Raw genomic sequence first — 26573 nt, 5'->3', positions numbered from 1 at the left:
CTTTTCTCTGACGCTTGCTCTTTATTTGACGATGAAATAATGTTGACATGTCTTGAATTATTAAGTATTCCCTGGATTTTATTAGCACATGATGCCTAAATGCTGCCTGTATCTGCTGGGGTCTTAACCAGAGAGGAGCGAAGGAGAGAGGCAGAGAGACAGAGCGAGGGAGAGGAGAGAGAGGGGTTTTTGACAGCTGTATTTGTGCTGATAAGCGAAGGCACAAGGAGACGATCGACTAGTGAGACAAGAGGGAAGCGGCGGCTCGGAGCTGCTGAGAGGGGCTGTGCTTCCCTCCCGAGACGGCTCGGCCCTCCCGGTGCCGTGCTGGGGCTTGGGGGGGACCCGAACCCCCTCCCAGCGCCTGGCGGGGCTCTCGGCCGGTGCCTGTGCCAGGGGGCAGCTCGCTGGCTGGGCACACCAGCTGCACTGGGCAGATGCCGATTGAGATCGTGTGTAAAATCAAATTTGCTGAAGAGGATGAGAAGCAGAAGGAGAAAGAAGAAGGGGACAAGGAGAGCCTGATCGAGGAGCCTGCCCGGCCCCGCTCCCGGGATCTGGCCACCTTTGCCAGCACCAGCACGCTGCACGGCTTGGGACACATCTGCCGGTCGGGACGGCTGGGCGTGCGCCAGACCCTCTGGGCGTTTGCCTTCCTGGCCTCGCTCGCCTTCTTCCTCTACCAGGCGGCCAAGTCAGCGCTGCTCTACCTGGAGCACCCCCACGTCACGGCCCTGGACGAGGAGGCCATACGCGAGATGGTCTTCCCAGCCATCACCATCTGCAACATTAACCGCTACCGCCACTCGGCACTCACCGACGCCGACATCTTCCACTTGGCCAACATGACCGGGCTGCCCCCCAAGGACCGGGATGGTCACAAGGCCACGGACCTGCTCTACCCTGACCCCGACATGGCTGACATTGTCAACCGCACCGGCCACCAGCTCGACGACATGCTCAAGAGCTGCAACTTCAGCGGCGAGAACTGCTCGTCCCGTGATTTCACTGTGGTGAGTGCACACCTGGCTCATCTTCCCTAGGGGCCCCTGTCGGCATGGGGGCACCCACCCATCCATGTCGCACTGGAGCAGGGCTCCCTGGCTCGCTCCGGCTGCTGAAGTTTGCATCTCTCTCTGTTTGAGTTTCCCTCCAAGTTTCTCACTGAGAGAGGGAGAGGATCCTCCGTGGGAGCTCTCAGCAGGGCTCTGCACCACCACAGGACTGTCGGCAGGTCTGTGCCTAGGGGTTCATGGGCAGGAGCCGCGGTGGGTGAGCAGCAGGGTTCAGGGTCCCCAGGGTGGGTGTGCAGCAGCCAGGGGGAAAGCTATGGCATAGAGTCCTGCTCCAGCCTGCTCTTGTCCTGGATCAAAGTGCCCTGACACTGGGTGCTTTACTCAGCAAGAGGGGCTGGAGCAGGGGGGCAGGCAGAGACCCCTTAGCACACAGGGGAACCTTCCTGCATTTGCGGGATTAGCACTGGGATGTGTGTAAATGTGGAGACTGCCGGCATTGCACACGCACGTGTGCACATGCCGAGCACAAATGCCGAGCCTCTCCGCTCTGGAGGCATGTCTACAGCCAGGTGAGCAGGGGGCTGCCCGGGGCTGCCCACTCACTGCCCGGGACTGGCAGCAGGGCCTCTTCCAAGCAGCGCCCAGTCTGCCCAGGCAGAGAGCCCCTGGCCCAGAGCACCGCCGCCAGTGTGCAGCTCTCACCAATATTGAGCCTGGAATCACAAATCCCCACTGTGGTTTGGGAAAATAAATGTGCTGAACGGGCGGAATACCTGATGGGACCCTTTTCAGACCTTAATGACTCTGGAAATGAGCCGCCTCTCTCCTACGGCTGCCAGCGGCTACTGCTCAGCTGGCTCCCGCGTTCTCAGGAGCTGTGCTGCCAGCCGGACCCCGCTCTGTGCCGGGGACTGGGGTGCGATGCCATGGGCTCTGCAGGATACTGGGGAGGAGAGGAGGCTCCGTGGGGCGGGAAATGGCTGATGCAGCATGTTCCGTTTCACTTCGTACCCATCGGTACAACGCCTGCTCGATGTGCAGAGTGATGCTGTCCCTGAGAAAGAGACGTTTGGGGGGGGGAATCCCTGTGCGGGGGGGTGGTGGTGGCATGGGGCACTGCAGTGGAGCGGGAAGGAGTGGGGGACAGCGGGCGGGCAGCCCCAGTCCTCCTGGGGATTTGCTGGGCTCTGTGCCTGCTCTACGCCAGCTGCTTGAGTTTGCCGGGGAGCAGTGTGGTTCAGCAGGGTTTGGAGCAGGAAGCTCTGGTGCTGGACAGTCCTGCACGTGGTTTGGCCATGCTGACTCCAGCCCTGGGATCCTCCTGGAGGATCCTGCACAGCTTTGGTTTGCGGGGGAGGCAGCGAGCCCAGCCTTGTGCTGGGCAGTGGCACAGCGTGGCAACGGGATTTGAGCCACACTGGGATGTTGGCAGGGCAGAGCTCTGGTGGATGGGGCAGTACAGGCTTCCCACAGCATGGACAGAGTGTGTGGCATGCCCTGTGTGGCAGTGAAGGGTGACCACCAGGACAGTCACTGGGACCCAATTTCTCAGAGTGTGGCCAGGCAGGACCAGCTGGCCTGCCTACCTCATCTGCTTACGAGTATGCCCTGGGGATGCCCAGGCAGCCGAGCTCTGTGTACCGGCACCCTGCACTGGAGCAGGTTTCAGGAATGAGAATGGGCAAACTGACCTGTGGGCTCATGGCCAAAGAAGGGGACTATAGGACTCCTAAAGCCTCCACCCATCCTGTCCACAGCTCAACATTTCTGGCCTTTGAGGCATTAGGGGTTGTCAGCAGAAGGGGGTGTAACTGTCACCTCCTACTTGCCTGGAGCAAAGAGGTGAACCTGGGGCAGGAGAGGATGCAGAGATGGGTGTGAGGAGGGATGGGTGAAGATGTGATATACCTCTCTGCCACATACACATGTCCCAAAGCCTTGCCAGGCAGCAGTGGGACCTGTCAAGGCATCGCACCATTTACAGCTGGAGCCTTCTACTCCTGTTCCCTGAGCCAAGTCGGTCCCTTGTGCCTCCTGAGAATGACTGAAACACTGCACAGGCTTCTTGGCAGGCAGGTTGAGTCCCAGCTGTGCTGTGTGGGCTTGGGCACTCCTGTGCCTCATAGCTGTGGTCCCCGCAGTGAAGGGGCACCCGGGCTGCTCATGTGGCAGGGAACTCCAAGCTTTGTTGGTCCCATTTCTGGGTCCCCATGTGAGCTTTCATGTTCAGAAAGCTTTTGTACCCGCTCTGCTGTGGGCGAGTGTGTGAGTCATGGCATGTCCTAGCAGTGATGGAGGGCTCCCAGACTGCAGCACATCCCAGTAGGGCAAATGGCTTGGGGTCCTAGGGCAGCAAGCCCACAGCAAGCAGCCTCTGCAGCAGAGGCTGTCCCCCAGCGATACTGGAGAAGGAAAGGAGCTTTCCCTGCAGCCATGCTTGCAGGAGTTCTGGAGTCTTTCCTTCCCTCTGGGCATGAGGTGGACTTTGTCCAGAGGCTGGAAGTTTTTCAGCATGAGAGTGGCCAAGCTGTGGGGCTGCCGCTGACTTCTGGTCCAGGACCAGGAGCAGCGCCAGGGCTGGAGCATGTCCCCTCACACTGCTGCTTGCAGCCCGTGCTCACGTAATAAATAACGCGTGCGGATCCTTTAAGTAAGAGCCGTGAGTGCTAAATGATCTTCCCCTATTCAACGTCACAAATCCACATTCTTTATGGGACAGCAAATTAAGAAACTATCGGGGAAAAAAAAATCCCCAGCGTAAGCATCTTCCATGTAATAAAGCCCGGCTGGGCTGTAAATCTCCCCAGCGGCAGGGACAACCCTGAGCCGCAGCGAGGCTCCCTGCAGCCCCGCTGACAAATGTGCCCCCTGTGCCGGCTGCTAGAGGGCCCTGCTGGAGCCCTGGCAGAGCCTCTTCTGACCCCACTGAGCTGTGGTGTGCTCCGCAGCCCCCCAGTCCCTGCTGTGCTCGGGGGCACTGCCCAGTGCCCCCCAGCCCACTGTCCGATGGACACCTTGGTGAGGGTGCCGGGCATGGAGCACTCCTGGCTGGGCAAGTGCAGCTGCAGAGCTGAGGGTGCCGGTGCAGGAAATCAATGGCACTCTTTACATGCCATTAAGCAGGAGGTTGGGAAGGGTCCCCACGGGGCTGGGGCTGAGCTGCCGTGGGTTGTTTGCACTCACCCTCACCTCCCTGCCTGGCACCTTGATACAGGCACAACCCAGGGCCAGTTCTGGCTGTGTCAGGTGGCACTGAGGGAAGAGAGAGCCTTCCCAACAGTGCTTTGGAGATGGGGGTACAGACAGATGGGGTGTGCAGGAGTCTGGGGGCTGTGGGAGGAAGTGCATGGAGGGGGCCTCCTCAGTTGGCAGCAGCATCCCGCCTGTTCGCCGGCAGTGGCTGCAGCAGGAGCCTCCGCTCTCGGCCGGGCAGGAGCCCAGTGCCTTTCTCAAAACCTCATTCGTTGTCAAAAGCCTTTTGTTTGTGATGTGTGGCTGCTGAAGCCAGTTGTGCCGGGGCTGGAAGCTGGGGGGGAGCAGGGAGGTTGCTGAGAGCTGGCAGTGCCTCTCAGAGTTGGCACCGGCCCCGGCTCTCCATGCTGGGCCTCCTGCCTGCCCGGGATGTGGGCAGTGTGAGGGGTCTCCCCAGCACCCCATGCAGACCCCAGAGGGAGAAGCCCTATGCTGAGATGGGCAACATCCTCAGCTGCATTCCACATGCGCACAAGAGATCCTGGTTCAGGGGGTGGGAGGGGGCAGCAGGCTGTCACCTCTGCCTCCTCCCAGCGAGGCTCTCCCTCTGTTCCTGACATGGGGACTCTCTGACCTTTCCACCAGAATTGTACTTAATAAATGTCACATTTTCAGCTTATTTCTACTGGGTAAAGAGATGAACTGATTGTTTTTCACCTGCCTTGCCCTGCCTGGTGCCTGTTCAGCCCCCGGCTACCCTCAACCACTCAATTTTCCCTGTACTTCTGTGCAGGGCTGGGCCCCCCCTAGCTGTTCAGTGGGCTCCAGCTACTGCAGAACCTGCCCTGGCTGGGGCACAGGGTGGCTTTTGGGCCAGGTAGTGCTATATGGGTCCCAGCACAGCATCATCTCCTTTGGAGGGTGGCATGGCTGTGGCTGTGATGGGTGTCCTGCCATGCCTGGCACGGACTGGCTGGGCTGAGGCTGGTGGTGTCAGTGCCCAGGAGAGGCTGGAGCATCACTCACTGATCCCATGCCTGTGAGCTGCTCAGCTGAGCCCATCTATGCCCATCTGGGTCACAGCACTCCACTCACTACATCCACATCCTGCAGTCCCAGCCCAGCACTTGAGCCAGCTACCCAGGGGCTCACAGCTCATCTGGAACCCTCCATCCTCACAGTTTGGCCACTGTGCTTGTGCATTTCCGGGCCCATGTCCCGGGTAGGGCAGGCGTGTTGCAGGTTGGCCGTGCTCCTGTCCGGAGCAGCGGCAGCGGCATCTCCGGCGCTGTTACACATGAGCCGCCTGGGCACGGCTCGAGGCGCTGTTTGTGCCAGAAAACGGGGGACTTTAATGCAATTCGTTGCCATTTAATTTTACACAATTCCTGCTGCTTAATCCGCTGAGAAATGCTAATTTATACAATTCACGTCTAAAAATAAATGTCAGTCCAGCAGCTCCCAGCAGCGGGTAGCTGCTCCCACCAGCCCCCACCAAAGCCTTCTGCAGGGACCCCAGTCTGGAGCCCACCTTGCTCCCTGCCAGCCATGCTGCTGCTCCTTGTCCTAGGTGCTCAGGCTCTGGCAGCAAGTATGTGTATTTGGGGATAATGGAATTTTTGGAAACTGTGGTGGGAGAACATAGGGTTGGTTGCACCTAGGGATGTCACTGCAAAGTCCCTCGTGACAGTGGGGAAGGGTGACAAGGGAACAAGCAAGTGGCTTGGCAATCTGACTCTCTTTCAGATGGTTGAGGAGACGTTCTTGGTGTGGGAGTCATGAGGTGTCTTCGGGACCACTGCTTCCTCATGGATTCCCCCAATAAATTTGGGTGCAGTCTCCTGTGGAGCTGCACCCTAGGATGTGGCTGGGAGTGCATGGAGCAAGAGGGGTGCCCCATGTATGGGCCTGGCATGGAGCCACCTGGGCTGCACATGAGGGATTCAGCCACAGGTCAGGGCAGGTACCACCTGGTTGGCAGGTTTTAATTGGTCACAAAGTGCCTTTAATGAATGTAGGATGGAAGGGAAGCATGCACTCCTTCTGTCTGGGGAGTGGGGATGCATCAATTAGGTCTCTGAGGAGACTGGTCTGCAGGGGACAGTGAGGGGGCTGGATCATGGCTGGGAAGAACCTATGCTGAGCTCCCAGACCCCTGCCTCTTGCCCTTGAGCATCTCCATACCCTGCAGCCCTCCCCCCCAATGCCACTGCCCCTACCATCTCACACCCATTGCCTCTCCTTCCCCAACCCCTTTGCCGATCAGCCCCCATGCCGACTCCATCCAAGTGGGGTGGCACTGACACCAGCAGCAACACATGGAAAGGGTGCCAGGGCAGTGGGGCAGGCACCAAGGGCCATGGCAGTGGGTGCCAGCTGCCTGCAGGCGGGGGCGAGGCGGGGGAGCAGGGGGGTGCGGAGGCGACGCAGCGGGGGAGCAGAGATGCTGGAGGAGCCGACGGCTTTCCCACCGTCTCTCTGATTGAGATCGGATCACCGTGAGCATAAAAAAGCTCTCTTCATAATTATATTTAATGAATTGACTTTAAAAGCTCTTATGCTCTTATCTGGGTAATTTAATATCACACACTTAATAAGCCTGTCTCCGATACGGGGGGAGCCAGCGGCCAGGACGCCCGCGCCTGGTGTGTCTCCCCAGGGATGTGGGACGTGCCATGAGGCTGGGCGCATGTGCCAGGCTGAGGGGAGGGGGACGCTGCTGCCCCCTGGGGCCAGGGCACCCCTGGGGTGACTGTGGGGCAGTGCCCCTCCAGCACTGCTGACTGCAGAGGGGGCTGGGCACCTCGAGTGGCCACAAGAGGAATGGGGACAAGACACGCAGAGGGGAGGGGTCCAGGAGCTGGTGCTTGTTGGTGCCCGGGGCCACAGGGCTGTGAGACCGTGGGGTGACGGGAACACGGGGCAGTGGGGCTGACAGGGTGCAGGGTGACAGATGGGGCAGGGGATTCGTGGGGTGCCACATGGCTGGCTGGGCATGGGGCAGGGCTGGCTGGGGTGCAGGTGCCCTGTGCCAGCGCCATGGTTGGGTGCCACGTGGCCCCATTGCTGAAGGGCATTGCTGTGGCCCCGTCATTTATGCCAGTGCCATCCGTGGCAGGAGTCCCATGGACAGCACTGGGGACAGCCATGGGTCAGAGTGCACCACAGGTTCCAGTGCCATGATGCTGTTAGATCCCTGTCTCCCTCTGGCTCCAGCCACCTGGAGTAGTCAGATGGGATGTCATGGAGGTAAATGAAGGCTTGTTGCCATGTTCTCTGCAGCTCTGTCCCTCCCCCCCGCACCCCCCGCCTCCTGGAGCCCCAGAAGGGGTGTGGGCTGCCTCCTGCAGGCCGGCATTGCCGCAGCCCCAGCAGAAGTCTCAGCGCCCCCGCCCCGCTTTGCCTCCCCCCCGCCCCGACCCATCACAGCGTGCAGGCGGGCGCCTGCGGCGAGCCGGAAGGAAGGCTCTGCCATATGGAGCCAGGGCCCTGGGGACTGCCGGAGCCTGGGGCTGGGACCTGTGGCCGTGGGGGCAGCGCCCAGAATCCTCCACTCCAGAGCTCACTGGTCAGTGGTGTGGAGAGCCACTGGCCAGCCTTGTGTTCCCTGCATGTCAGAGTTAGAGCTGCTTTGAGCTGGTCTGTCCCCCCAGCCTGGCACCATGTCCCCAGTCACCCTGCACCCTCAGGTCCCTGATTCCCAAGTGACGGAAGACATAGCAGCACCTCCCAGCATCCATGACTGTGCTGCTGCAGTACAGGTGTCAGGACAGGGTCACAAGAGCAGGGCGAGTGATGTTGGCCCTTGGCCAGCCATGCCCAAGCTCTGGAGTGCCTGGCAGTGCCAGCTGCCATCATGGCACTTGGTGCCAAGGCTGGGCGTGCTGGAGGGAGGCGCGTGCCAGGGCTGTGGGGCAGAGGAACAAGGATGCAGCTGCCACCTGGCCCTGTGGAGGCACTGAGGGACAGCCCCAGGCAGAGCGGGGATCCCTGCTCTCCACTGGGGCACAGGGCAGCCGTGCCGGGTCTCCCTCCATGAGGGAGTGTCTGGAGAAGGAGGTTTACGGAGCTGCACTAAGTGACGCAAATGGTTTGAAGCCCATAAAGAGAGACGGTTTTATGTAAGACGACTATATAAAGCTCTGCTGTTCTGCCATTGATGAGATATAGGCCTTTATTTATAGAAGGCAATGTTTGCGGTGCGAGTGCTGAAAGCCAGCCAGGGACCCGCAGATAGGGCGTAGAGTCATTTGACATGCAGCTGCCGTCGACACTGTTCACACATTAAAGAAAAAAATTAACAAGTTTGCAGCCAGTCAGGTGGAAAAAACAATAATTGTCGAAAAACGTATTTCCCCCTTTTTCCAATAACAAATAACTGGAACGCTGCTGGGGAGGCTTCAGCTTGCTTTCCCTCTGGGAAAGGATGGGCTGAGGCTCCAGCCAGGCTAGCGGATGGAGTGGGCAGGGGGAGGCAGACAGGGTGGGATGAGAGCCCAGACAGGGGATGCTGCCACAAGGGTGGATGTCCCTGCCTAGGCATTTTTATGTCCACGACTGGAATAACAGAGCCTGCAGGCAGGGATGAAGGCACCAACAGCTCAACATGGCCATGTATGTGCTGGGGGATAAGGAGGGGGGGCAAACACCACAAGCTGAAGATGCTCACTACATGAGGGGATGTGGACCAAACCCCGCTGGATTTTCCTGCCTGGCCCAGCATTGTCTCTCGCCACCTGCACACACAGGGATGCTCTGAGGTTATTTCTTAGCCAGATGTGTCTGGGTTTTTACTGGAGAGCATGCAGCCAGTCCCTGTGGTCAGAGCGCCCTGCCAAATTCTGTTTCATGCACGAAAGGAGGAAAAACTTCTCATGATTAATTGTGCAATAGGGGAAACCATGCATCTCTAACCTGCTCCTTGCCAGTTGCTGGCCTTTTCTCCCAGGTGCTGCCCCGACATGCAGCCAAGGGAGGGTGCAAGGACAGGAGGGTACTGACACCTCTGCCACATCCTGCTCTGTCCTGACTCTGCCATGACCATGAAGGGTCACAGCAGGGAGCAGTCAGCCTCAAGGTCAAATAGCTTCCCTGCAGCTCCCTGCACAGTTTGGTGGATGGCTGTCCCCTGCTCATACTGCAAAGCTTTCCCTCATGCCAGAGTGCCCTGTGCCAGGCACAGGCAGGGCTCTGCCAGCCCCATCACCCACCATTGTGCCAGCAGCAGGCAGGAGGGTAGCAAATGGCACTGTGCTGCTGGGCTTGGGATGGGGGGACTGGACCTGCATCCTGATGCACTGGGACTCAGGGCTCCTGCATGTGCCTACTCTGTCCCCAGGAGATGTCAGTGGCTGCATGGCTGCTCCCTCCCCTGCCTCCCTTGTGAAGGATGCCCTCTAGATCACTTGGCCCATCTCTGGGCTCTCAGACAGAAGCCTGAGCACACTCTGCACATGATGAACAGCAGCTGATCTCAGCTGGGCTCAACAGGTTTTCTTCCAGCAGAACAAAAGGTTCTCACCTGATGGCGACTTGGGAAGGGTGAGTGCAGGAGGAGCTGGAGGACAGGAAAGCCAGTGGCTGGAAGGACCTGTGGGCATTGTGTCCCAGTGGGATGGGGGTCGGGAACCCCTCTTTGTGTTGGAGAGCTGAGCCAGGCTGTCCCCTGCCCACAACGGCTGGGCAGGCAGGGAGCAGGAGCTGGGGGACACACTGGTCACTGCTGGCCACCAGGTCTGGGATGTGCAGGGCAGGAAGGGAGAGGAGGCTCAGCATTGTCAGAGTAGAGCCTCTGATTAATCACTAACTGCCGGCCCTCCAGCCAGCAGCTCATTAGCAGTTTAATTCCCGATGCCCGGCGTGCAGGAGGGCTGTGCAGCTCTGACTGAGCTGGATGCACTCATCTGGGCAGCTGCAATCAGGTGGCGCCCTCCCCCCCCCGGTCACAGTCACAATCAGTGGCCACGTCCCCCGTGTCTCTGGTGGGCTGGATAGCAGGTGCCGCAGCTACTACAGGTAATGCAGGTGCTGCAGATGCTGTGGCTCCTCTGGTCAGGCAGGGGTGAAACACATCGGTGGCAGTGGCTACAGAGAGCTTGTGAGCAGGGCCAGGGGCTGGAGATGTGCCCATGTCTCCTCCTGTATCCATTGACAGTCCAGCTGTGCCTGCAGTATGGTGGTCCCTGCAGTGTCATGGGGCTGGGAGCAGCTGTCAGTGGTGTCAGGAGCTGTGGAGAGGCACTGCGCTTGGCTGCACGAGGATATGTCACCAGCCTGTCATCTTGAGGGTCAATGACACCCTGCAAGTCCCTGTACTGCCCCTTCCCTCTACCACCTGCATGTGCACCCACAGGACAGCCCACAGTGAGGGATGTGGGTCCTGCCTGCATCCTGGTATTCCTGCCACCGCCCCAGGTTCTTTTCTCCCCTGGCTCTTCTTCCTCCCCGACCCTTTCACTAGTGGGATGGGGGAATTCACCTGGGCCATGGGAGCAGGACAGGGGCAGGAGGGAACTCGTGTTTCAGGAAAGAGGCATTGTCTGTGGATGCTGCCTTACTCTCGTGGACCTTAAACTCCATCGGGGCATGCAGTGGTGGGCACTTCCATGCCTCTCAGCTGCCTGGGGGTGTTTGCAGCTCAGCCTTATCCCTTTGCCCTCCAAAACTTGTGGTGTCCTTCACTCCCAAGCTGCCTTCTTCACAATTTCTTCACAGTGTAAGGACTGAGGGGGAGACCACAGCAGAGAGAAGCATTTCCATCTGTCTTCAATGCTCCAGTGGCTGGAGCAGGGCAGGGAAGAGGCCTGCAGGTGTCCCCACTGCCCTGGGACAAGGAGGGCTAGGGTGCATGTGGGGGCAAGTCAGGAGCCATGTTGGGGCTGTGATTCCTGCAGAGGAGGCAGCGCCAGCCCAGCTTCTGGTGCTGCTGCTCCTGAGAAAGGTTTGGAGCAGCCTGCCTTCCCAAGCAGCACGGGACTGAGGGCACTATGCAAATCCAGCTGAGATTGATGCAAGTATTAATTATGTCCCATCAGCTCAGCTCTTGCCCAGCAAAGCAGGGCGCCAGGTCGTGCTGCAGTTTGTGCAGGAAAAATGGATTTGCACTGGATGTGTCACCTATGCCTGTGCCCCTGTCCACAGCCTGCTCCCACCACCCTGCTGTGACTGTGGTGTGCCACACCAGGTCAGCCTGGCTCTCCCAGCCCTATGGCACTGCCTGGCTCAAGAGTGAAGTCATCACTGAGCAGGGGGTGAACAGCCTGAGGCAGGAACAATGCAAGCACTGTCAAGCAGTCTGGTATACCCAGCTCTGAGGTCCTGCTGATCAGAGAGTGTCTGCAATTACATGTGCTAATTATGGGCAGGGGTTCACAGTAATTCCTGCCCTGCTGGCATGATACTGGTCACACCAAGGTGCATTGCTTCTTCATGAGGACAGGAGGAAATAACCGGGACTGTTCAGCAGGCTCTCCTGGCCCAGGAAATGGGGTATCACCAGGCCTTCTGTCCAGCTGCTTCCCATCCTATCCCATCCCAACCCATCCCACTCCACCCCACCCCACCCCATCCCCATCCCATTTCACCCCATCCCATTCTATCCTGTACTGGACATGGTAGAGCATGTACAGTGCCATACATGGAGCCCTGCCTGTGTGTGGCCATGACAGCTGCTCTGTCCCTGAGCACCTGGCTGATCACATCTCAGTGGAGCTGCTTTTCAGAGGGAGTTTTTCATGCTCTGACCCCCCTGTGCTGCTGCTGCTCTGACATCCTGTTTCCTTATCGCCTGACATGACCTTAATTAACTCCCTGTGCTGATAATGCTCTGGGCTTCTCCTCCAGGAGCTGTATCTCAGCATTGTGTCCTGCCTCATCCTCTTATGGACCACTGCTGAGACTGCACAGGCAGCCTGGAGCAAGGGGGAGAAAGGGATGTGTGGTGCAGGCAGGGCAGGGCAATGATACTGGGGTCACTGGGATGACATGGAGTGGATGGCACAGTGCTGGAGCCAGGGGATTGGTACTACATTGAGGGTTTCAGGGAGATGCTGACCTGGTGGAGATGGCTGTCATGGTGCAGAGGTGGGGGTTCTGGCAGGAGAGGGGGCTGTGCTGATGCCCAGGGCAGGGTGGCAGAGGCAGTAGTGCCCATGGCAACAGCATCCATCCCAGGCCTCAGAGGTGCTGTGCACCAGCGTGGAAGGTCCTGGCTCTCCTTGCACTACTGCAGGGGGCTGAACTGGCAGGACCCTCCACCCCTGGGAGCTGCCTGGCTGCCTGGCTGCCCCTCCACTGCTAGCCCTAGTAGATTGAAATGCCAGCAGTCATGACTTGTAGCCACTTTATCTCCCGTGCTTGGCAAATATTGGCAAAGAGGAGATGTTTCAATAGTGACATTTGCCGATGGGAATCTCAGTGTGTGATCCCACTAGCTCCATGCCATGCAGTAGCCCAGCTGCTTCTAAGGCAGCTGCTCACCAGGACTGAGCCTGGCATGGGCACAGTCTAGGGCCCATGGGGCTGCTTCTAGCACCTTTTCCCCACAAACTGGTTCCCAGCAGGGTGCTGTTTTGAGCTTACCTGTGTTGCAGGTATCCTCTTCCAGCACAAGAGCAGGGCTTCTGTCACCTGCAGGTAGCTTTGACCTGGCAGCAGCTGAGCTAATGCCACGAGCTCTGCAAAAAGCAAAAGTTGAAAAATGCTCTCAGACAGTCACCTCCCAGCTTGCAGCCACACAACCTTCATCTTCACTCCTATTCCCCACCACTCCTAGTCCCCAAAACTTTAGTCCTGCCTGTGTCAGGTGCTCAGCTCCCAGGCCCACAGTGCAGGCAACAGTTAGGATGAAGGACCAGCTGTTCATGGGACATGAACGTGCAGGGTGCATATTGACCCCTGTGTTCATGCTGCCTGCAAACACAATGGGAATTGTATTTTCCTGAAGCTGTCCTGAAGTGTCCATGCAATGGACACCTCAAGCATTATGGAAAGAGTGCACAGATACACCTGCTCATAGCATGTGTATGGAATGCTGGGAGCAGCATACAGTCCTGGGAATGAGGCACTGGATCCAAGTAGGGGCAAGGGGAAATGGTCTGAAGAGAGAGGTGGGAGCTGCCAGTGCTGCTCCCGTTTGTATGGGAGGCAAAGGGGTATGATGAGGGGAGAAAGAGGTCCCCAGCTGCAGGGGCAGGTTGCCTTATCCCATTCCTGCCAGGACATGTCCCTGCTCCCACAGCAAGCCCTGGGAGCTGGGAGGAGCTGAAGAGGACAACTGAGGAGCTCCTGCAGGTGCCAAGGACCAGCACATAGGCAATGTGGCCCAAACAGGCAGGAGAAGCAGATGCCTTGGGAGTCCTGAGACACCCAGCCATCACCTACATGGAGAGCAGATAATGGGGATATAGGGATAGAAGGATATGGGCTGCAGGGCTGTGCCTGCCTGCCAGTGCCCACATCTCTTCCCCTTCCCGGCAGCCCCAAGGAGGGAGCCCCTGTCAGTGCCAGGGCGCGGGGACTCTTGATCAGCCCCTCTGCCTGGGAGCGCCCAGGCTGGGGAAAGCCAACCCCTATCATGTTTGTTCCATTGATTTAGCGCCGCAGAGAGGGTTTAATCAGCCTTTAGCCTGCACGCTCCAGCATTAAGAACAAATCCATTAGCCACGAGATAACCACAAAGGGTTGCGCTGAGGCTGGACGAGGTCCCAGCGCCTTCAAGATGCAAATTGGCAATCAAAGATCAAAGCCGTGCAGCTCCCTAATCTCCGCTAAAAGGGCTCAGCTATTAACGAGCCCTTTCCCACTGAGCTGTGATCACCCCACTTCACTAGGACTCCCTATGTGCTGTCGGGTTGCACCATCATCCTGACTGGCCTCCTGGCCTCCAGGTCCCCTGGGCTGGCCCTGGGGAGGAAGGTGCATCCAGGGTCAGGCTTTTTGCTTGCATGTTGTTTCCTTCAGTTCTGACACATTGGAGTCAAATTCGTGTTGTGGGAGAGAGCGGAGCCCGCAGCAGTGTCCGGTGTCAGCGGAGGGGAGGAGAAAGGGAAGAGTGGGAGTTTGGATGGGGCAGGGTGGTGGGAGAGCTGTGCGGGGCTTATGCGGTGACTTCGGAGACGGGGAGGATGCTGGCAGGCGGCTACCCCTCCCGCTGCTCAGGGATTTAGCCTGGTTCCGCCCCTGCATGGTTGCACCAGGCGGCTCAGGGCAATCCCTGCGGGCCCCAGGGAAATCAGTGGTGGGGAGCGTGGCGTGGGGGCAGACAGCAGGGAGCAGATGAAGGCTCATGGCACAGCAGACGGTTTTGCAGCCAAGTTCCCCTTTTGAGGGTATCCCTGCTCATCCCATGTCACCTGGAGTACGGGGGTGCATGAAGCCCTGCTTCCCATAGCCACCCTGCCAGCTTCTGCATGGTGCTGAGTTCAGGCTGCAGGATGCAGTCTGCCCCCCGCTCCCCACCCAGGCCACACTGCCTGTGCTGGCTCCACACATGGCTGCCCCAGCAGCCCCGCGAGTCCCAGTCTCCCCACACTATGCAGGAGCGCCGCAAAGCTGCCGAGCTGTGACAGGAGCTGCAATGCCAGCACTGTCAGCAAATCTGTGGCAGCACAGATGTGTGCTCTGCTCAGCATGGTCCAGCTCGGGGACCAGAATCTCCCCACATCCTGCTGAAATGATCAGAGAGTGTGTGAGGCACCCTGCAACAAGTGGGCAGGGAACCCATCAGCCCCGGCAGCAGGGAGTAGACGGCCATGTCTGGCTGTCCTTTTGTCTGGGGACCCACTGTACTGGCAAGTACTCATTGAGGTGCTGCTCATACCCCTCACAACACCCCCGACAGGCAACACAGCCTTGCAAGAGCGGCAGGCAGTGAGGTGGTGGTACCTCAGCCAGGGCGACGATAAATCTTATCAGTGCAAACCCATCCATAGGCAGGAGGATAACCCCCGTGACAACCCGGCAAGAGCCGAGGCTGCATCTTCACCGTGTCAGTGCTGTGGATTTACAGATAAATGCCACGGCTGGAGGGACCCCCTTTCCCTCCCACCTAACCCTGCCCTGAGGCTGTGGGAGCTGCCAGGTCCAGTGTGTCCCAAGGACAATGGCCATGATGTGCCTGGTGGGAAGAGTGGGCCTGGTCTGGGACTCGGCAAGGGGATACCTGGATAGGTGAGGATGGAGGGAAGGGCACAAGCATAACAAGGTTGCATTGCCCTGCCTGTTGTCCTGACCCTACTCTGTTCTACATGCACTGTCCCATGGAGCCCTGCATCCTTCACAAGCCAATGGGAGCTTGGGCATCGTGCAGGCTGGACCACCGGAGTGCATCAGTGATCGGGAAACGTGTGACTGAGTGTGTGACACTGGCAATGTGTCCCCGAGGCCGTGTGACAGCGCCTAGCGCGAGCCAGCATGCTTCGTGGGTGCATCCTGTGTGCCCATCCCGGCGTGTGCCACCCCCCCGCTCCGGCCGAGCAGCGAGGGGTGCGGTGGTGCCAGGAGCGGGGGCTGATGAGCGGGGAGGCGGGCGGCATCCCTGCCCCGGGCCCCGCTCCTCGGCTCAGCTCCCCCATCTCCCGGCAGCCGTGGGAGCAGTAATGAGATGGAGCAGCAGAAGGACGGCGAGATAAGGCTGCCTGCGCTGCCCCAGCAGATTAAACGCTGGGATTAAGCAGGCGGTGCCAGCTCTGCTGCCTTTTTATCTCCCTGCTTCTCCCCTCTTATTCTCCCGCAGTCGATAGAGAACGGTCTCCGAGCTGTCAGCAAAGGAAATTGCTTGTTAACCCTTTGGGGACGGGCGGCAGAGCTCCCTGTACGGCTGATTTCAAAGAGAAGCGGTCCTCGGGGGATGCGCTGCCCGCGGAGCCAAGGGGGGATGCGGGGACACATCCCCGCAGGGCCCCGCATGCGAAGAAGAGCAAGAAAGGGCTGGGGGTACTCAGGATCTGCAGCCAAAAGCCACCAGCGCCCAACCAATACCATGCAGAGGCACCGATGTACCGGGGTTCCTGCGGGGTGACAACAGTCGAAGAACCGAGGCTGCCTAAGCCCCACAAAGGAGCCCCGGGGACATTGCATACCCTGCTTTCGGGTATCCTTGATTTTCCCTGCTTCCTCCAGCCTGCAAGATGTGTGGGCTCCGTGGTACATCTCTGTGAAACCACAGGGCTGGGGATCCTTCTCTGGTCCTGAGGACAAGTGGCACGGGCCAGCTGTGTCTGCACAGTACCGCACATGGTGCTGGATCTTCTCCAATTGCCAAGGGGAGCCCGCTTCCCAAACCCATCATTATTGCTCTCTGTGTATGTGAGTGCTTTGTTGGGTTTGCAGCAGCGAGGCTGAGCTGCAGCCCATCCCAGTGCTTATCCGTAGAGTGCTGTGCTGTGTGCCCGGGAGCCGTGTGCCCAGCGCGGGGGTGTCTGAGGGTGGGAAGCCGGCTGGAGAACGCCGGAGGGTGCACAGAGTGACGGCAGGATTGCTGCTCAGCACAGTCCAAACCCAAGCTAGGGAGTGTGTTAGCAGCTCGACAAACTCATTCTGGCATTTTTTTGGGGGGGGTAGGTTTGGTGCAGTCTTTCCCGTGGGAAGCCTGAGCACCCCCTGGAGCAGGAGGCAGAAACCTGGGGCAGAAACCTTCTGCAGCTCCAGCACCCCACTCGTACTAAGGGAGAGACGAGGGTAGGTAGGCAACATGCTTAGCAACACAGAGGGATTTTCCGGCTGCCAACAGGATGAAATGTACTTCCCCAGCCCTTGCCCCCTCATCTCACTGCTCCTGCCCGTCCTGCCCCTCACATCCTTGCCCTGCACTGCAGCATGCCTTTGCCACTGGCACTTCATCTTCTGCAGTTCCTTTGGTATTGGCTCCTTCACCTGCCCAGGTGTCGCTTTTGGTGGATGCTTGAAAATGAAAACAAGCTGTATGAAAGCACAAGCTGCCGGGAGATCTGCAGGGAGCAGATTAGCCCCGGCTGGGGCAGCGGTCCCCACCGGCTTGGGATGCTGCCCCACGGCTGCTGTGGAGTGAGGGGGAGAGCTGTGTGTGAGCGCTGGGCAGCCAGGGCTGAGGAGCTGGAGCTGATGTTGTGCCGGGCAGCCGGGCTGTGCAGGCAGGCAGAGGCTGAATCGGGAGAGGAAACCAGAAGCGATTGGCACGTGAAGGCTGGCAGGCTGGAGGCTGCGAGGGGATAGGATTGCTGTTTATAAATACATCAAGGGAGTAAACACAAGGGAGGAAAGAGAGCTATTTAAGCTAAGGGACAATGCTGGCATGAGAACAAATGGTAAAAACTGGCCATGAATAAATTTAGGTTGGAAATGAGTGAGATTCTGGGACAAATTCCCCCCAGGAGCAGCAGGAGTAGAAAGCACAACTATGTGATGGCACTTTCTCTGCTACCACAGGCTGTCATGTGTGTGCAGTGTGCTGCCATCCCTGTGCAGTGAAGTTGAGAGGTGAGGAGCTGGGGTCCCCAACTACTCCCCCCTGTGTCACAGCCGCCCTGGCTCCATGCAGCATGGGCAGCACAGCTTCTGGCTTGACCAGTGCAGGACTCCTGGGGCAATGGTTTGCAGGGAAAGGTCCTTCTCTGGCACATGAGTTTGGGAATGCTGTCACAGATGCTGATCCTGAAAGCTGGATGGTGCGAATGTTCCTCTGCTTAAACAGTCACTGACACTGCTGGGGCAGATATGCTGGGAGGGTGTCCTTGTCTATGTGCACGGTGCATCCCTCTGCCTTGCATTGTATCCTTATGCTCCTGACCCACCAGGAGCAGGAAGCCCTGGTCTAGATCCTGCTTGTTCCTGGGGACATGGGTTACACACTGTCCCTGATGCAGCAGCCAGGTTGTGACCTGCTTGCCCTGCCCAGTGCTGGGGCTCGGGTGTCTCCCGTTGCTCTGCCTGGCCAGCAGCACAGCCTGCAGCACAGCTGAGCAATTGGTATTCCAGCAGCGAGCCTGCTTGGCATGAAAGGGGCTCTGCCAGCCCCACACGCCCACATCTCCACTGCTGGCTCAGGCCTAGCCAAGGGGACTCAGCTGGCAAGGGTTGTCCTGTAACACAGAGAGAGGCACAGCTGCAGTGGAAGGAGAGGTCCTGGCCTCTCTGGGATATGCCTGCAGCAGCCTCTGGCCCCCTTGTCCCACACTGTTTTCACTCTTCCTTTGGAGGCAGATCAGGGAGCCACAGAAGATATTCCAGAGCTCAGCCCTTCACAGGATGGAGAAACAAGAAGTCTAAACCATCACTTGTGTGTACTGTGCCAAAGGTGCCCTGCTCCATTTGGGCTGAGGATGCAGAGCCTGGTGCCCCATGGAGGCAGCAGCCCCAGCCCTCATATGCAGGGCTGTGTCCTGCAGGAGGCATCCCAGCGGCTCTGTGTGGGGCAGGGGGCTGCACTGAGGAGCTGCTAGTGTAGGAGATGGTTGTGCTACTGCCAGAGCTGGGGTCGAGCCAAACTGGCACCGTTCCCCAAATCCTCCTGAGAGCAGGGAAAGGAAATGGTGCGACCATGCATGAGAAGGGACGTTTGCAGTGGCAAAAACATCCCACTGGCTCAGAAAATTGCTGCAGAATCGGGCTTGAAATGAGTTGAAATTGCTGAATCCAAGCGGATCTCATATCCCGGGCAGTTGTAATGCTGGCGTCAGCGCTGCGGCTTCCCTCCCGGGGCACCCAGGCGGGGCTGGCTGCCCTGTGTGGGGGAGCAGGCTGCTGGAGATGGGGGGGCTGCCTTGGGAGGGGCCTCTGGTATGGTGAGGGGCTCCCAGAGCTGGGATCTGAGGCTGGGATGGCCATAGCAGGGGGCAGGAGCAGAGCAGGAGGCAGGGTGTGTGGGTGTGTCATTGCCCCAGCTCTACCAGTGTCATCCTAGTTTGGCCCCAGCTCCTGTGCCATCTCTTGTCCAGGAACATCCCTGTGCTCCAGCTGCCTGCACTCACTTAGGAAGCAGCATTTCCAGTTTGGAGGCTGCTTTCCTTTAAACCACAATCTTGCCCATGCTAATTTCCTCTCTGGGCTCGGGTACTGGAGATAACCCTCAAGGTTACCCCTGGGCTGGCATCCCCACCAAGTCCAGGTGGGCAGCACTCAGGTGTCCTCCCATTTCTGTCTCCATCCCTATTATGCCCCAATGATGACTGTTCTTAGGGGTGCTTCTATGCTGGGGTGATCGTTCCTGTGTGGTGTGCCCATGCCCAGGGCCTTCCTGTCAGCTGCATGTCCCAGTGGGAATGTGGGAGCAGGGCTGGATGTCCCAGCAGGTATGTGGGAACAGAGTTGGCTGCCCCAGTGGGGATGTGGGAACAGGACATGCAGCAGCAGGACCTGCTGGCACCACACATGTTGTAGCTCATTCCCCTCGCATGAAAACATTTGGCTGGAAGCTTAGTGCGGCCTCTTGTCTCCTCATAGCAATCAGGATTTGTCAGTGCCTGCAATGTTTAACGTCGTCTTCCAGAGGCTAAATACCATGGGGAGCCGTGTAAGCCGTGGAAATACCTGCATGAGCTGGGATCAGCCCGAGGCTGGCACAATGGGCTGGCGGCACTGGGGATGGGGGACTGAGAATGTGTCATGTTGGTCCACATGCCCCCAGTGCTTATGGGTGGGCTGGCGTGAGCCAGGATGAGGATGCTGGGGGTCAGCATCTTGCTCCCAAAAGGCTCCCCATAGCAGGGGGGCTGGGAGGTAAGTCTCAGGAGTGTGGAGGGCATTTGGGGGACACCAGAACTGTGTGGGGTGCAGAAGAAGATGCCAGGGTCCCCATCAATATCTGACTGGGATCTGCCTGCTGAGGCACAGGCAGCTATTTCTGTCAAGGTCAGTGTGTCTCCACGGGAGAGAGAGGAAAATGAGGAATCATGTCAAGAAATTACCTCCCTAATGGGGTCTCCCCTGCGTGTGAGCATGGTGTGGGAATGCCGGCATGCACTGGCTGAGCAAGGAGACCAGCACATGACACGGGAATGCTGCCTCTCTGGCCCTAAGACTGCAACACTCGTGGGGGCCCAGCAGGCAGAGCCAGGTGCCCAAGGGCCCATGCCCCAGTTGCTATCCTTGGCTGGACATGTGTGCTAAAGTCCTGCAAGGTATTTTTCTGGGTCAGCTGTGGGGAGAAAATCATGTTCTTGGTGCAGGCAGGCTCTCCTCTGCTTTTCTTCTTCCTCCTCCTCATCCTCCTCCTTCTGCTCCTCCTCCTCCTCGTCCTCCTCCTCGTGCTCTCCCTGTTATCTAATTGGATTTGTCATGCTGGAAAGGCAAAGCCCTTCAGGACTATGCTGTGCTCTCGCCAGTGTGATTTCACAGCTGGCCTCGGTACCCCAGTGGCCGACAAGTGAGTAACTCAGCTGGACGCCATGGGCACCCCTGCTCCCCACGCTCTCCTACAGCCGTGCCCACCTGCCTGGAACACGGCCACCACCACAGCTGGACCCTCCTCCAATCCTGCCCAACACTGGCCCCTGCCCCTAAGCTCTGTCCCCACGTGCCCCAGCCTCTGCATCCCATCCCCATCCCTCACCCCGCCCCAGGGTGATTGCCGTGCCGCCCGGAGATGTCTGAACCGACACGAGATGGAAGCGTTCACAGAAATGACATTTTCTCCAGCCTGGGGAGCTTATCCTCCGTTTAAAGAAAACCAATATAGAAGCTGCCCTGGTGTGCCGAGGCTGATGGTATCAGGCTGGCAGCCGCCGGCGCTCGCAGCCGCGATAAATCTCAGGAAGGAGCCGAGCCGGCCCCAGCCGCCCCACAGAGAGGGGCCGGGCCGTGTCCTGGGGTGTTGCGGGGATACAGCGGCCGAGGGGACAGCTCAGGGCGGGTGTGGTGGGGTGACCCACAGGGCCCCGAGGCTGCGGGGAACGGGCAGCCCGCGGCGGGGATGCCAGGTGCCAGCGCTGTGCTCGGCGGCGGGGCCACGGCAGGAGCCGGAGCCGGAGAGCTCAGCGGTCCCCCGGTCCGGCTCAGGGGCTGCCCGGGGCCTGAGAGCCAGGCCAGGCCAGGCGGGGCCTGAGGGCCAGACCGGGGCCGGGGGCCGGGCCGAGCGCGGGGCCCTGCTGCCCCCTGCCGGGCAGCGCCCGCCAAGCACCCGCGGGCAGGGCCTGTGAGGGACGGGGTGCGCGGCCCTGCCACCTTTGGGTGCTGCCCGCCACCTCCGCTCCGCTCCCTCGGCCCCTGTCCTGTTTCTGACCCGCCCGAAGTCCTCCTGTGTCTGTAACCAAGCTGCCAGATGGGATCCTGGCCGTGTCCCCATCGTGGCTATAGTTTCGTGTTGCTCAGGCATCAAGGCCTGCGGCAGGGATGGTGCTGGGGAGTCACTGCTGAGGTGATCAGGAGCTCCCTTTGTTCCAATCTCTCCTGCCATCACTGGCCTTTTTCTGCCCTGATGCAATGGAGCTCAAGGATGCTGCTCTTCACGGGGCCCAGTAGCCCTGACTTGTCCCGGGGCTGTGGAGGATGAGGGATACACCCCTCCCCACGCCAGCCCACGCCGGGTGAGTGCTGAAGGTGGGTGCCTGGAAGCAGCAGCAGCAGGAGATGAGAGGCTGAGAAGAGTGCAATGCTGAGCTTTGAAGGCACCTGACAGGCTGTCGGGGTGCTGCCAGCCACGCTGACAACCGGGTACAGACACCCCCCGCCACTGCTGCGCTCTGATCACAGCCTTGCCGTCACTTCAAAGCACCCGCCAGGCGCAGGTGGGTTCCCATGCAGCCTCCCACCCCATGGTTCCACTCCTCCTGACCCACAGTCTTGCCTCTTCCACCCCACCTGGCCCAGATGCACTGAGGTCCTCAGCTCCAGGGACAGGGATACCAAGCTGGACAAGGTCCCAAGCAGCTCTGGCAGTAGGTGATGGCCCCCAATGCTGTCACTGTCCTGCCTCTGTGAGGCAGAGTCCCCAGCTGCAGAGGAGACACAGTTAGGGACCATAGGGGTCCAGGCAGTGTTTTGTGGTGACTGCAGTGAAATGCATGGCAAGGAACAAGGAGGAAGACCTGAGGTGCAACATTCCTAGGCACAGGGTTCACACAGTGTGCCTGAGACAGGTCATCACTATCCAGACACAGATGCCCACCATGCTGGGACACTGGGGGCTGCCAGTTCAGCTCGCCTGGGGTAAGACAACACACACCCCTGTCCCAACCCGGCTTGAAAAGGAATTTTCCATTCCCGAATGCAGGTTAGGGAAAGGCGTGTTTGTAGCAACCCCCTCCTCTCCCTCCCCTCACCCATCACCAAAGCAGCTCAGAAAGGCGTCTGCCGTGTTCGTCACCAGGAAGGTGCAGAGCAAAAGCCTCCCAGGAGGGAGAGATCCCTGGAAGGGACCAGGGACCCTGGGCAACCTCAGGGGCAGCCTGCAGCCCACTTTCCAGAGGAGCCACCCTGAATGCAGCCATGCCGCTGCCCCTTGCCTGCTGCCAGGATGGGGAAGTTCTGACCCCACCCCAGGACAGCAGCGCACCCCAGCTCGTTGTTGGCATCCTGCGAGCCACCCGGATCCCTGGGCTGCACTACATGTGTACCCGGCCACAGTCCCGCCTGCGCCGCCTGCTCTGGAGCCTGGCGTTCCTGGCCTCCGCCGGGCTGCTGGCCACCAGCACCGCCGACCGCCTGCACCACCTGCTCTCTCGCCCCGTGCACACCCGCGCACGCCTCGCCTGGGCACCCCAGCTCCGCTTCCCGGCTGTCACCCTCTGCAACCCCAACCGGGCACGCTTCCTGCACCTCACCAAGCCCGACCTCTACTCAGTGGGGGAGTGGCTGGGGCTGGCCCGAGAGAATCACTCACTGGTGCCCGAGATGCTGGCTGTGCTGGGGGAGGACCAGCGTGCCTGGCTGACACGTCTGGCCAACTACTCGCGCTTCCTGCCACCCCGCCGCTCCGAGCGCACCATGCAGAGCTTCTTTCACCGCCTGGGCCACCAGATTGAGGACATGCTGGTGGAGTGTCGCTTTCAGGGAGAGCGCTGTGGCCCCCAGGACTTCACTCCCGTGAGTTCACTCCTGGAAGGCCCAGGACATGGTCTGCCCCATGGGTACTGGGAATAATGCTTCACCCCCACTCCAGCAAGGGTGGAGGGGTGGCAGAGTGGGGAGTCAGGCTGAGATAAGCCTTTCCAAAGGTCATGCAAGACTGTACCTTCCTTCCATCACCTCCACAGAACTGGAAAGGAGTTTCTGGATCTCATCTTGCTTGCAGAATACTCAGTCAGATCCCTGCCTGCTCCTTTACCGCTGCTCTCTCCATCCCCAGGTCTACACACGCTATGGTAAGTGCTACACCTTCAATGGGGATCGGAGGAATCCACGTGTGACCCGCCAAGGTGGCATGGGAAATGGGCTGGAGATCATGCTGGACATTCAGCAGGAAGAGTACCTGCCCATCTGGAGAGAGACCAGTAAGTGGGGCTATAGCTCAGGCAGGGCAGAAGTGAGGGGTGCTAGGACGCAGGGTTGCTGGGCAGGCAGAACACCCTGTGAGGGGGCGATGGATAAATCAGGGCATCAGAGGGGTGCAGGTGCTGGGTTGGTGCAGGCATGCAGCACCTCTGTCCGTCTCCCACAGATGAGACATCATTTGAAGCTGGCATCCGGGTCCAGATCCACAGCCAGGATGAGCCACCCTATATCCATCAGCTAGGCTTTGGTGTCTCACCTGGCTTCCAGACCTTTGTGTCCTGCCAGGAGCAGCGGGTAAGGCAGGATGCCCCACAGCCCCAGGGAGGTGCCTGTGGGCACTCAGCCCAGCACAGCCCTGCAGTAATGCCCTTTGCACCCCAACAGCTCACCTACCTGCCACAGCCATGGGGGAACTGCCGGGCCAGCATGCAGGGGGAGCAGCTGCTGCCTGGCTATGACACCTACAGCATCGCTGCCTGCCGCCTCCAGTGTGAGAAGGAGGCTGTGGTGCAGAGCTGCCACTGCCGTATGGTCCATATGCCAGGTGAGGGGTGTGCGTGGTGCTATGAGGGGTGCCCCCCTGCCCCAATAGTCCTGCTGGGGTTGCCCCAACTCCCTGCAGTCTGCACCCAAAGATCACCTCTGCCTCAACACTCTGCACCCAAGGATTCCTCTGGCCCTATCCCACTCCACCCAGGGGCCACCCCATCCTCTCCACATGCTTGGGTCAGTTCCTCTCCTACTCTCCTTACACCGCAGGTCAGCCCCTTCCCTGTTTGCCATGTACCTAGGCCACATCTGCCCCAACCAACCTGCACCCAAGGGTCACTCATCTCCATTTTCTCTGCACCCTGTCCCACTACGTCCAAGGGAGTGAGTCAAGAGTGGGGGGCAGAATCTGACCAGACCTCCCTCCTCCCAACCATCTGCTTCTCCACAGGCAACGAGTCCATCTGCTCCCCTAATGTGTACATCGAGTGTGCTGACCACACGCTGGGTAAGTGCGGCAGTGGGTGGGTGGGCATCTAGGGGCCAGCCAAGTGCCCCAGGGAGGGGACTGGAGATTGTGCCTTTGCCAATGGGTATCTGCTCCCAGATGCGGCAGTGGAGGACAGCCAGGAGCGCTGCAGCTGCCCCACACCATGCAACCTGACACGCTATGGCAAGGAGATCTCCATGGTCCGCATCCCCAACAAGGGCTCAGCGCGCTACCTCGCCCGCAAGTACAACAAGAATGAGACTTACATTCGGTGAGTTGCCAGCACTGGGGTATGCCAGGGGGTGGGCAGGGGGCTGGGGACCTGGGGAGCTTCCACTCCATTCCTGGCAGCATGCAGAGAGAGGCTCCTTGCATACTTGGTCTCTGCAATATCCTCTGTGCAGGGATGTTTTCACTAGAACTTCTTCCCGACTTGTCCAATCTTCCCAGCCCTCCTGCCAGCACCTGTCCACCCCACTGTCTCTCCTGGCCTGGGACATACCCCATCCATGTGCCCATTACACCAGGCTGAATAATTCACAAGGGCCACGGGAGCACCTGGGAGCACCTGGAAGCTGGAGGGCTGGGGGACACAGGAGGTTTGTGGGAAGTGGTGCAGGAGGGTCGATGACCAGCCAGCCCTCTTTGCTGAGCTCAGTGGTCTCCCCACAGGGAGAACTTCCTGGTGCTGGACATCTTCTTTGAGGCGCTCAACTACGAAGCCATTGAGCAGAAGAAAGCCTATGACCTTGCTGGGCTTCTCGGTGACTCCCCTCGCCTTCCTGTGGGGCCCTAAGGCGCAGAGCTCTGGGTCCCAGCCCTGGGAAGACGGGGGTCTGGTGGGGGAGGGATCACACAGAGCAGCAGCCAGCCATGGATTGGCTGAAGGGTGGAATGCTGCTGACTGTCCTCTATCCTGCATGTCCCCACTCCCTCCATCCTGCTGACCCTGCCCCATGACTGCTCTGTTCCCCACCATATGGCAGCCCTGGCACTGCCCACTGCCCTGCTGGCCCACTCCAGGCTTCCAGTGGGCTGCACAGAATCTCCTGGTGACCACCTTCCCTTCCTTCTCTCCAGGGGACATCGGGGGGCAAATGGGCCTGTTCATTGGTGCCAGCATCCTCACCATTTTGGAGATCCTGGACTACATCTATGAGGTATGCTTAGCCTTCAGGGATGTGTCTCAGCAGTGGGTGCAGAGACAGGCTTCCTGGGGAAGGCATAAAGTGCATGGCCACCCCAAAGGGCTATAACAGCCCCCAAATTAGGGAACATCCAGAGGAAGGCAGTGGGGGGAGAATGGGTTCCCCAGCATTCCTCAGTGACCTGAGGACAGGGAGGGTGGTGGGCCAAGGTACTGTCCCACTGTCCCTGTGGGTGAGAAGGGGAGGAGGCAGCAGTTCTGTGTAGACTGAGATGTCCACAGACAGGGTGCTACCTGTGTGCAGGTCTGGGTCTGACCCCCCATCTGCACCCAGGTGATCCGAGATAAGGTGAGCCGGGTCCTGCGCCGCTCCAAGCCACCTCTGAAGAAGCCCTCGGGCAGCATCGCCACACTGGGATTGGAGGAGATGAAGGACCAGGTACCCCTGCAGGGCTGGGCTGCCTGGAGGCTACGAGGACAGGGCCTGGCCATGTGTCTGTCCCCATCCCAGGTGGGGAGACATCATCCCAAGATCGAGGGTCTGTGGCTCTGCATTTGGTGCCTTCAGGCTGCAGAGTCAGGGCACTCCCAGGGAGGCAGGGAGCTGGGTGTTCTCCAGGGAGCTCCTGTGGACAGGCTGTGGTGGGTGGGAGGACTAAGGAGGTGGCAGGGTGCGTGGAGTCTGTGCCCACCCTATTAACTGCCCTCCCCACAGAGCCCCTGTGAGACACTGGGTCGGCACGTGGAGGGCGCCTACAATGCGGGCATCCTGCCAAACCACCACCACCGCCACCACTACCCTCACCAGGGAGTCTTCGAGGACTTCGCCTGCTAG

At 59.5% G+C, this 26573-nt stretch overlaps 1 protein-coding gene across 1 annotated transcript; it reads left to right on the top strand.

Annotated features, from left to right (window-relative positions):
• Positions 1–437: 437 nt before the first annotated feature.
• On the top strand, positions 438–26573 carry ASIC4 (acid sensing ion channel subunit family member 4; the record flags this gene model as incomplete). Its single annotated transcript, XM_083865484.1, has 10 exons — positions 438–1013; positions 23467–23611; positions 23779–23906; positions 23997–24156; positions 24553–24609; positions 24709–24862; positions 25264–25355; positions 25672–25751; positions 26073–26177; positions 26454–26573. The coding sequence occupies 10 exons, from the start codon at positions 438–440 to the stop codon at positions 26571–26573; spliced, it is 1617 nt and encodes a 538-aa protein (XP_083721610.1).

Source organism: Zosterops lateralis (genome assembly GCF_965231275.1).
Source record: "Zosterops lateralis genome assembly, chromosome: 7".
NCBI lineage: Eukaryota > Metazoa > Chordata > Aves > Passeriformes > Zosteropidae > Zosterops > Zosterops lateralis.
This window is presented reverse-complemented; position numbering and strand designations above follow the sequence as displayed.